Source organism: Lepidochelys kempii, chromosome 4, assembly GCF_965140285.1.
Source record: "Lepidochelys kempii isolate rLepKem1 chromosome 4, rLepKem1.hap1, whole genome shotgun sequence".
Taxonomy (NCBI): Eukaryota; Metazoa; Chordata; order Testudines; family Cheloniidae; genus Lepidochelys; species Lepidochelys kempii.
The window spans coordinates 9656627-9668296 of NC_136383.1; the positions used below are offsets into that span (position 1 = coordinate 9656627).

The following is an 11670-nucleotide window of genomic DNA, read 5'->3' on the forward strand; positions in this document are numbered from 1 at the left end:
ATAAGAGTCAGGGCAGCATCACAGTAAATAAATGGAGGAGCTGCCTCCACTGACTTCTCTTAACTGCATTATCTGAAGAGAACACGAACGCTCATACATAGTGCTATGCATCCACAAACACTAGGCAAACTAAGTGCCTTTTCCACCCCCACGGGACAATGTAAGAGCTGAGATAAGAGCACAGGAGTTAATCTATTTAGACTATAAACTTTACTTAGATTATGAACCGTGGGCCCCTGGAGGTGCTAACATAACACCAGTAAATAAGAACCGGCATTATTGGCTCTCCCTGCTAGGCCAGGATGCCTCTAGTCATTTTGACATTAATATTGGCTGAAAGTCTTCAAGATGAAATAGGACCATTAAAATCACAAAGTTGGGAAGGTAACATCTTTATTAATAGCATAAAATAAGCTGTGAAATATGTTCTAATCATCCGCCACTTTTGTGCCCCTTTGAAAGAAATTTCTGTCCTACATCACAAGAGTAACTGGTGACATCATTATCCAGAAGGAACTGTGTATAATATTATAACCAAGGCAACCACCAATCAGACTTCAGATCCAGATATTTTACTAAATATAAATAGTAAAAAACAACAAACAAACCGTTTTCTCCAAATGGAATGCATGAGGAAAGATCAGCTACATGTGTGTATGGAGTGCTAGAAATGGAGGGGAAATTCCCAGATCAACTCCTTTTGCAGATGAGGGCATGGTACCTTGGGGGAAACTCTCAGCTCTTTGCAGGAGTAGATGTCATCTTCATGGTCTTCTTTAGATGGTGATAATTTGGCAGGATTTTCATCAGGAAATCCAGCTGCAGTGTTTGTGGCTACAAGGAACAACATATAATTAGACAAGCACTGGCAAGGGGTAAGAAACAACGGCATGTTAAACACAGTGGAGTTGGCTCTGTAAGTCACCTAATTTAGACCCCAATCCTGCCCCAAGATCGGTATGGGCAGACTCTACTGATGGCACAGCACTCCACCCCGACGCAGTGCAGAGCCAACTGTAGGACTGGCACCAATCTGCGTAAAGCCAAGGCACCTGGACACACTCATGCTTTAGAGCGGTCCTGGGCCAAGGCACTTGGATTAGTGTAACCGCACTGCAAGTTATGGAGACAAAAAGATGGACGGTTAAACACAGGCATGTAACGGGGCATATGCACAGAAGCCTAACCTGAGTGCAGAGGGCACATGTTTACGCTGTATTGGGCAGCTAGGGGGAGACACACTCCAGATATTTCCTAGGTGACAGGCCTTCAAAGTCTGACATACTGCAAACTAACTGTATGGAAGGAAATTAAATTGAAGCTCCCAGGGAAGGACCAGAGTATAGTTGGTTAAAAAGCCGTCAAGACTAAATGTGCTTCCGGAAGAGCAGAATGGTGAACCTCAAAGGGGGCCACTGGCTGCCCTGCCTGCTGCCCCAGAGGGACTATGCAAGGTTGCTAAGGATGGCCATTCTTTGGAGTGACGCACTGTTTTCCTGCTGGAAGAAAGCTCTGCAAATCTGGCTCCCAGCCTTTGCTTCCCCCTCCTGGATCACATGTTTTGCAGCTCTTCTCTCCCCTGGAGTAGTGTGCCTGCTTCAGATGAATGGAAATGAATCGCTCTGGAGCACAGCTCACTGAGGAGCGGCAGACTGCATGGCCTGGCAGTACAGCATACTCACCTGTGGCCGCTCGGTCTGCACTCGGCGAAGGCACTTTGCGTCATAGATCACAGTGTTCTCCGGGATCACTTCATGTGTGTTGATGTTGCAGCAGGCCCCGATGACACAGCCACTGGTCAGAATCACATTCCGACCAACAACGGCTGCAAAACAGAGAAAAAAACCTTGCCGTGGCTGGAAAGGGGAGAGAGACAATCAAAGCACCCAGAGTGCTGCGATCCAGGACGGGCAATATTCACACTCATTCAAACTGTCATCCTGCTCTCAAACACTCCTTTCGCTTGCCCAGGCCTCTCTATCCTGACTTCTACCAGCCTTCATGCCTGCTCCAACAGACCTGCCTCCCATTCCGTTCCCTTCACGTAACTGCACACTGCTCTCACTTCCATGCCCCTGTCTCTCGAGGCAACTCAGCCACTTCCTCTTCCGATTGTGCAGTAAAACTTTCCCTGAGCTGTGACCCTGTCACAGATTCTCTACACAACATGCAAAGCAAATCTATTGTATATCACTTCAGTCTCACAGGGAGGAAGCTGCATTCAGTTACTGAGTGTGCACACAGCTGCTCTGGAGTGAGCCAATAATCCTGTGAGGTGCGCTCACTGCAGCACCCAAGAGGGGGAGTGCCGCACAGCTGGCTTCATGCTACCTGTGAGCCCCTCCCCAATCCTGGGCACAGCCAGGGTGTGTTCTGGCTCCCAGCACAACTTAAGTCTTAATATCACTCCCACTTCTCCCTCAGTTACCAATCTCCGTTTCATAGCGGTGCAATTATCAGATGTGCGTGCAGGCTGTTCAAGCAACAACCTGGGGGGAGGGATAGCTCAGTGGTTTGAGCATTGGCCTGCTAAACCCAAGGTTGTGAGTTCAATCCTTGAGGGGGCCTTTTAGGGATCTGGGGCAAACATTGGGGACTGGTCCTGCTTTGAGCAGGGGGTTGGACTAGATGACCTCCTGAGGGCCCTTCCAACTCTGATATTCTATGATTCAACAGAAGTTTAGCTTTTATAGACTAACATCCAAAAGTCAAAAGTCATTAGAAAATGCACTTGAAACTCTTTTGATCCCAATTCAGTAGCTCTGCAGCAGGAACGGAAGCCACTGCCTGCATTCAGTCCCTCTTCACCACTTCTAAGGCCAATTAAAGGTTGCTTTCAAATTGCTGGGCTCTGTGCTTTCAAATGGGAATGCTGTGAATTGACTGGAATCACAAGGGTTAGAGATGGCATAAGCCATTCAATAATGTAATCCACCCCCCCCCCCCCAAGGGTAGGGGATAGTCCACTGGGAAAAAAGGTGTGGTGTTAACACCAAGATGTTACAATTCTAGTGCAGACAAAGGCAGTTGTAGTTTTAACACATGCTGCTTGGTTAGCTTCCTCACCAGGGTTTACCTTGACCAGCTACCATGTTAAAAACCACCCCTTTTCCCCTTTCCCTCCTACTGTACACATGGCCTGAGAGAAGACAGAACAGTTGCTGAAGCAATGCTGCACTAGATCTTACGCAACAAGCAAGTACATAAACCCCCTGGCTTTAACAGAACACAACATAATGTAACAGGCATCAACCCTGCCAGAGAAGTGTCTGATGATTTCAGCATGAAGACACAACTAATAACACTCACCTTTTGATTCAATTACGTTGTTATCTCCCATTTTCATTGCTTGTGAACCTACAAGTTATAGTTAAAGAAAATATATAATTCTAAGGCCGTGTCTCATATTCCCAGCAACAAATACCCACATAACCCCTCCTTCAAAAAACAAACCCACAACCCAGTAAGGAAGGTGCTCATGGACCTATGCGTGTGTGTCCTGCACTGATTATCATTGCTTAGGCAGGACACTGAAGCTATGGCTATTGTATTCCAACAAGACATGCAGAAAGGCCTATAGTTTGACAACGTGTGGGAAATTACTACTGCTTAATATTTCACCTTTTTCTTTTTAGTCACATTGAATCCAGAAAGATTTTGTGCTTCCTGTGTCCTGAAAGCTAGAAAGCCCCCATGCTATTTCATATAAAGATGGGTATTTTCAAATGACTAACTTGAGTTTCAAATTCAGACCACAAGAGTCGCCCTCTTCTGACTGAACACAAATTGTCTCCAGATCCTTCAACACTGCTGTAAAAATAGATATGTAAGGACTGATAAGGAATACAAACAAAACCCTCGGACACAAGTCCAAAATAGGCAGATCATCATGAGATGCTACGTGAGCTAATGGACTGAGGAAGGAACTTCAAAGCCCCAAATTCTAATCCTTGTTCTCCCATTGACTTGTTGTGTTACCTTGGGCAAGTCACTTAACTTTTCCGTGTCTTTTTCCCTCCCCCTCTGTTAAAGGGGAATAAAAGTTCACTACCTCACAAGACTGGAATGACAGCTAGTTAACGTTTGTACAGTGCTTTGAAAATATAGAATACTAACATGTTCAAGTTTGCGTTTTACGTCACTGCTTAGCAAGGATACAACAGCCAACTTCAAAAACATTATAGGTGCCAATGACCATTGGTTTTGCTTCCACCTCTTCCGTGTCTGGTGAAATATTTTCAGGATATCTGCAAGAGGATTGAAGATTACATTTAGAACTTGACCTTCAAAGGGTAGTGTCTCCTTAGAGATCAAGTGAAAGGAAAAAGTGTCCTTCCCTAAAATCTCTACAGCATTTTAGATTGTTTAAATGTGTAGGATTTAATAATCTCATTTAATTTTAAACATAAGGTTGCTGGTTTACTGGGGGCATTTTTCCCAGCCTGGACAATGAAGAGAGACTAGTCAGTTTCTAGATTCTCATGCAGTCACTGAATCCTGCAGTGCTTAAGATACAAACAGAGCAGAGGAAGGAGAGTTGGAAAAACTGGAACTTTAAATAACCATGGAAACATTTCTAACGAGCTTCCAAAGTTTTGTAAAATGTTGTCTTGACCTCAAGCCTGCTGTGAGGGTTGAGATGAACCTCAAATTCAACACAGCAAGTTCAAAGTCAGTTTTTGAATCTCAGTAATGATGAAATATTGAGAACAGAGAAGGATGAAGAGCACTGTTTCCTAATTCATAACATCCTCATACTGCCTCTCAGAGAGGCCATTTCAGAGGGAAACAGAAAGCAGACAATAGTAACTCATTGAGCCCAGCTTTGCTTTGTGACTGCATCTCCACCATACTGCTATGAAGGCAAAAGCTGCTCATGCCCTGGCCCCACCTACACTCTAGACCAGAGGTGGGCAAACTCCAGCCCGCGGGACCCTCCTGCCTGGCCCTTGAGCTCCCAGCTGGGGAGGCTAGCCCCCAGCCTCTCCCCTGCTGGTCCCCCCACATCCCATCTCCACCCCGAGCGTCAGCTCACTGCGGCCAGCGCTCTGGGTGGCGGGGCTGCAAGCTCCTGCCGAGCAGCACGGCAGTGTGGCTGGCTCCGGCTGGGTGGTGCAGCTGCCAGACCTGCTGCTCTGAGTGGCATGGTAAGGGGGTGGGGAGGTTGGATAAGGGCCACGGGATCCCGGGGGACAGTTAGGGGAGAGGGAGTGGTTGGATGGGGCAGAGTTTGTGGGGGACGGGGGGGTTGGATAGGCATGGGAGTCCTGGGGGGCCTGTCAGGGGGTAGAGGTGTGGACAGGAGTCGGGGCAGCCAGGGGACAGGGAGCGGGGGGGGGGCTGGATGGGTTGGAGGTTCTCAGGGGGACAATCAGGGGGCAGGAAGTGGGAGGGGGAAGATGGGGGCGGGGGCCAGGCTGTTTTGGGAGGCACAGCCTTCCCTACCCAGCCCTCCATACAGTTTTGGAACCCCGATGTGTCCTTCAGGTCAAAAAGTTTGCCCACCCCTGCTCTAGACAAATCTCAAGGAACATGCTGCAACATTTTAAGCTAGCTATTTCAAAAGGGTTGCCAGTCTGGTTTCTGCGGCATCTCTCCCATTTTTATCATGAAGCTGAGGGAAGAATTTTGCAGGCAGATTTTTTTTTCTAGACAAAGCGACAAATGTGTTTTACAAGCACAAATGGGAATAATTTGGGTTTCTAACATGGTGATGAAGGTCTCTCTCCCTCTCAGGCTGTGTAAACATGACCTTGTGGCTGAGGAGGGGGGCAGACCAGGGTGTGCAATGATAGCAGTACTGGGTTGAGAGAGTTTTAGGGCCAAATGTTGCATTGAAACCTGGGCCAGCTCTCTCCTGTCCCGAAAGATTATAACCGGTTCCAGACAGCTAATACCGTGCAGCTGTGGCAAGCGTCCCCGCTTTTGGTAAATGAATTAGAGTGACACCTCAGGAAACTCCAGTCCTCTGCTTAGCCCAGAACAGGTACAATACAGGGAGCCACAGCTGAGGCTTCCCACTCACTGCCCCAATCTGGAGAGACGAATTCTAGGACTAAGAGATAATCTATGTTCTTTCAGTCCCAAGCCCCATGCTGAGACTGCCAGTGATGGTATTAAACATAGATTTTTGTGCCTTCAACAGCATTGTAAAGATTCTTACTAACCCAGGGCCATCCCTAGCCATTTTGGTGCTCTACTCGGCGCCCCCATGGGGGGGCTGTGTATGTGGGGCCTGGCTCCAGGCCTCCACAGGTGGGGGGCAAGAGCAGGCTTGGGGGGCAGGGGAGAAACCACCCCCCAGCACAAGCTGGTGGAGTGGAGCGGGTTGGGGCTGGGTCGCTCCACTCCCTGCCGCCTGGTGAGTGCAGGGCAGGCCCAGCCCAACCCCGCACTCACGGGGCGGCAGGTAGTGGAGTGACCCGGCCCCAGCCCACTCCATTCTGCTCCCCTGGCTCCCAGGCTTGGGGGGGGCAGGGGAGAAAGCCGCCCCCCCGCACTCACCAGAGGCACAGCTGAGAGCTGGCGGTGCGGAGAGGCTGGGGCCGGGTCGCTCCTCCACTTACCGCCACCTGGTGAGTGCGGGGCGCCTGACCCCTGCTGCAGTCTTCAGGGGAAGGGCCGGAGTGGGGGCGGAGGCTTTGGGGCGGAGCAGGGGTGGGAAGAGGCGGGGCAGGGGCTGGAGCAGCACGCAGCTGCGTAGGGCACCAGCCCAAATTTCCTGGTGCCCTGCACAGCTGTGTACTTTGCGTATGGGTAGGGATGGCCCTGTACTAACCCATTTATGATCAATGTCTGCTCTTCTATGAGATTGCCTTCACCAATCACGATTGGTCCTGCTTCTGCAATGATTCGCGCTTTAGGGTGAATCACTGTCCTAGGTCCTGCAGAAACAAGATAAGCTCATTACTAGCAGAATCTAAACAACTGATATTACTAAAATCAGAGAGAAGGCCCCAAGCGGGGAAATCATTTGAAGAGGTGTCATATGTGCTTTAACATCACAAAAATTCCAGAAACAAAGGAAAGGGACATGGAAATGACTACCCGAAACACAGGAAAAATACATTTTAACTCAACTGAGAGGCAGGATGGGCTTGTGGCTAAGGCACTAGCCTGGGACCAGATCTGCCAATCTCCCTGTATGTCTTTGGACTTAGTGAATGAGTATCACCGTTAAAGAATGTCAGAATTCAAAACAAAATCTCAATGTTAGAAACAGTTCAGGCAGTTCTTCTCAAATAAGAATGCCACGCAATCTTAGCCCTGCTCCTATACCTATGGCCTGAATAAATATGCTCACAGCACTATCTCCATCCACAACAGTTTCACTTTATCAGTGACCCCAGGAAAGCTAGACTACTACAACCTGAACTGGGTATTGGGTGGGCTCCGTGAAACTCTTTATGGACAGACAAATACCAGATTCCTCCCTCGGCCCAGGTTTCTGATTGGCAAAAAGCATACTGAAGGCAATAACTGCTCACTCTGTATTAGAGGCCTAATCCCGCCAAGCAACATACATAAAGAACTGAACCCTACAATTCCAGTGCCCATTACACACAGAGATGGCATGTCTCCATATACAGGAGTCATGTGCCCAGTTCAGAAATTAGAGAATGTGAGAAAAGCAAAGGCCAGGCCCTGATCCTGCTCGCTGTTCTGCACACACACAGGAACCTGCCTGCAGAAAAGCTGAGTGGATTGGGGGTTTAGGACGAGAGATGTATATACCTGAATCAAATGAGAAAAGCAATGTTCTGCGATGCACATTTTTGATACCCTGCAAGAAGAGGTGTTAGGTTGACATCTTGACAGTGCCAGAGTTCAGGGTTCGAGTTCTTGTTTGACAGTGCAAGTTTAATTCAGCATTTCTTGGGTTTCCAATTTAAAACACAACAGAACCCCACTAATTCTTGAAAGGCAGACTTCATGCAGATACGTGCATGCATCCTGAACTTTCAGTAAACAAAGGTTTTCTGTGGGGAATTATACTATGCAAACTGTGGTACCATAACACAAAGAACAAAAAAGAAAATTTAACTCTCACTCCTGCAAATGCTTACATGAGTAACTTTATTCATGTGAATAGTCCCATGGATTTCAATAGGGCTGAGTGTAAATTATGCACGTGTGTATGGAAGTGGAGCCACAGTTTGAAACCTACCATTTTTCTTCTAAATTGCCCTCTAGTCTAAATCAGTGATTCCCAAACTTTAACAATCTGTGAAACCCATTTCACTAAAATGTCAAGTCTCGCAAACCCCCTCCTAAAAATGAGTATTTCCAGGGATTTTCTCCTTTACCTGAATATAAATTATAAAAACAGTGATCTTAGAAATATAAAATTTGTTTTTATAACATGCTTATTACACACTATTTATTAATTATTTATCATTACAGTATTTTTATTACATTATGAAAATGGCAACACTCTTCCAAGATCTCACTTTCGTAGCTTGTATCACTTTGAATAAGCGTGTTATAAGAAGACAAGGCTCCTAGGTTTCATCAAGGAGTATCAGATGTGAAACAGCATGAAGGGATTTAAGAAGCCAACTCAGAGAGTTCCTCCTACACAAGCACTCAGGTCTTGAGCAGTCCAGGCAAACAATGCACGTTTAACAAAGCTTAATCTTGTTCTTCGTAATAATTTTTAAAACAATACTAGCAGCCTATTTAATTTTAAAAACATCAGAAAATATCCACCTCCCTTTCCATTTCTTATAAGGAGTCTTGAAGTTTAAATCTCTTCACTGGGATAGATATGCTTCCTTTGATCTGCTTAGCTCTTGGAAGGCCAGGGGCTCTGTGCTGCTGGCCCCGTGCTGCCTCGGGTCGCTATGGACAGCTCTGTCCGCCATTAGGGAATTTTTTCCCCGAGAACCCCCTGTAACGGTTCACGAATCCCAGTTTGGGAACCACTGGTCTAAACTGACATATATATTCATGACTTTTGTAAAGGTCTGAGCAGCTCAGGCTGGGAGGGCACTGCAAAGGGGTGCTCTGTGGCAGAATGTCTAATGCATTTCACAGTGAGTCAGATTGCATGTGCCACTCCCGAGGTCTTCACTGTGTCAAAGGAAATATTGATAGCAGTGACGCCAAGACAGAATTTACTGCACTAGTCTTCACTTCTGGCTAGATTTCCACCACAGAAGCCCAAACATTCCAGAGACAACTTACTGGGAAAACACATGGTCTTCTATCACTAAATCCTGGGTAGTTACTGACTACCAGAGATGGGGGGCTTCATTCACTACCTTCTGTTTTCAGAAGCACGGATTCAAATTCAATAGGACAGTGCTTCTGGGGAAGAACAAGACAAAAGCAGCAGCACCGTATTCTCTCTTACCGATAGTTACATCTCCCCTGATTTCACTTTCCACGCAGACGACAGCTCCAGGAGCAATCTTCACACTGCAACCAAAAAATCAATATTAGAAGAAATAAACATAATGCTTTTTAAGGCCAAGAAAGAAACCTAAGAAAAGTGGGTAGATTTGTTCTAACGGATTCCATCTAACTTGCACCTCTACTCTCAACATTTTCACTGAGTTCCACAGTTCAGAAGACCATACACACATTTAAAGGGACACATGAGCGTCCCAATTTACAACTGTATAAACCAATGAGAAAAATCCTCTGGGCTCTAAATGTGAATTTTTAAAATCTTCCACTTTGCCAAGAAACTGAAAGATAAAAAATAGCCACTCTTTCTAAATTCATAAACATTCTGTTTTGCATTTCCTTTTATCTCTGCAGCGCTAACTAAACAGAGATGAGCCAAAAAATCTGAGTCACGTGATTACAGGGAACATTTTGTTCACACACGAAGAAAGGAGACACTGGACTGCATTGAGATGGCATGGGAGACAGCAGAAGTATTTAATATTGATCAGAGTCAGGTCTTGAGGTTATGTGATAATGCAGCACTGCAGCACACACAGATCGGTTAGGACTGGAAAGGAAGTGAACAAGACAAGAAATGGACCTGAAATAAGTTCACATCTGCTGGCAGGACTGTGGCCAGCCAAACAAAACTATACGTACACAGTGTGTCAGGCCATGCAGTGCATATCTCTGGTGCTCCCCATCCCAATTTCTACCAAGATGGAGAATCTGTATATACAGTTGGGGATGCAGGGGGGTTCAGGTGCTGTCTAACCTGTGACATTTTAGAAAACCCCATGGAATTTCCTACAGGATGGATGTCTAAGGACACTTATAGAGAGCTTTTATGCAATAGCTGGGTTATTCATGGGAGAGACAGTGGGGTGCAGGAGTCTATTTCCTCCCCCTTTTCTTGGCAGGGGAAAGGTACTGTGGGGTGGGACAGATCTTTCTTTACAGAAAGAGAAGCAAATTGGGTGCTCCCCGGCTAGGGCGCATCTTCCTCCACCAGTAGGAAGGCCTTGAAGCCCCAGAGTTTCTTCACTCAAACACCACCTCTCTTTGACCAGCTTGCATTTCAGACACCCCAGCTCACAGGGCCTGCACTCCCCTTGGCTGAGCAATTTTCCAAAGAACACTGGAAACCTCTTTCTCGGCAAGGCATGTTTCCCAGTCCTTTAATCATCCTCACGGGTCTCCTCTGAGCCCTCCTGAGCGGAGGACCATCTTCCCTGAACGAGGGACGCCAGGACCGGGCGCCAGGCAGTCCTCTCACCCTTCCCAGACAGGCGACTGCACCTCCCTTTCAGGAGCCTGACTGGCCCGGCGTACCCCGAGTTGCCCCTCACTTAGCCACGGCTCGCTCGCAAAACCAGCACGCAGCTGCTCACACGCTGCGGTCCCTCCTATCGTTATAACACACGCCGGCGGCAACATAGGCGCGGCACGGACACTCCCCGGAGCCCGAGCCCAGCGGCCCGGCCGGGAACGTCGCAGCGTGGGGGCCGCGGGGGGGGGGGAATGGCGTCGCGCCCCCCCCCCGCGCTAACGCCGGCCCTGCTCGCGTGACCCCTCCCCCACCCGTCCGTCCCGTGACGCCCCGGGGGGTGGCGCGGCTGACGGAGGCGGCGAATCCGCGGAGCAGCGGCCGCCCCCCCCGGGAGACCCGCGCGGGCCCGGGGGAGACCCAGGGCTGCAGCCGGCGGGGGGGGCGGGGGGAAGGGGGAAGCGCAGGGGCGGGTGCGTTACACGGGCAGCGGCCAAGCCCGGGCCGGCAGCGCCCCCCCGACCGAGCCGCTCAGGCGCCTGTCAGCGGCCCCCGCCTCACCCGCTCTGCGCCCTCTCCGCCATCTTCCCCGATCGGCCAGCGACGGCTCGGCCTGCGCTCCGCGTCAGCGCTCGACCGGCCGCCCTGGCCGGGAGAGGGGCGGGGCCGGTGGTCGCGTTGCGCACTCGCCCCGCCCCCCTCGTGGGCGCGGTCCCGCCCCTCGGCGGCGGGGCCACGGGGGCGGGGCCAAGCTAGCGCGCGGCCGGGCCGGGCCGGGCCCCGCCCCAGAGTGCTGCGCTGCAGCCCCTCCCCCCATCCTTCCCAGGCCCTGCCTGCCACGGGGCCCCACTGACTTTCTCTCAGGCCCGGGCAATTCCCCGCGAGCTCGCTGGTGCCACGGGCTAACCGTCCCTGGGGGGGCTGGCCACAGGACCCGGGGCTGGGGTTCCCCTCCTGTGGAGGTGGCCGCCGGTGCCACAACTCTACAAGCATACCGTGTTTTAATATGT

The 11670-nt window shown here is 49.4% G+C and overlaps 1 protein-coding gene across 2 annotated transcripts; it reads right to left on the reverse strand.

The window, feature by feature from the left end:
- Positions 1 to 376: 376 nt before the first annotated feature.
- On the reverse strand, positions 377 to 11330 carry DCTN6 (dynactin subunit 6). Of its 2 annotated transcripts, none has more exons than XM_073340332.2 (7): positions 11222 to 11330; positions 9356 to 9420; positions 6779 to 6884; positions 4159 to 4247; positions 3310 to 3357; positions 1683 to 1825; positions 377 to 834 (listed from the first exon to the last, which is right to left on the reverse strand). In XM_073340332.2, the coding sequence occupies exons 1-7, from the start codon at positions 11242 to 11244 to the stop codon at positions 736 to 738; spliced, it is 573 nt and encodes a 190-aa protein (XP_073196433.2). In that variant the 5' UTR covers positions 11245 to 11330; the 3' UTR covers positions 377 to 735. The 2 variants fall into 2 exon arrangements, with proteins under 2 accessions (XP_073196433.2, XP_073196435.2); XM_073340334.2 differs by lacking the exon at positions 11222 to 11330 and adding an exon at positions 10670 to 10887.
- Positions 11331 to 11670: the final 340 nt, after the last annotated feature.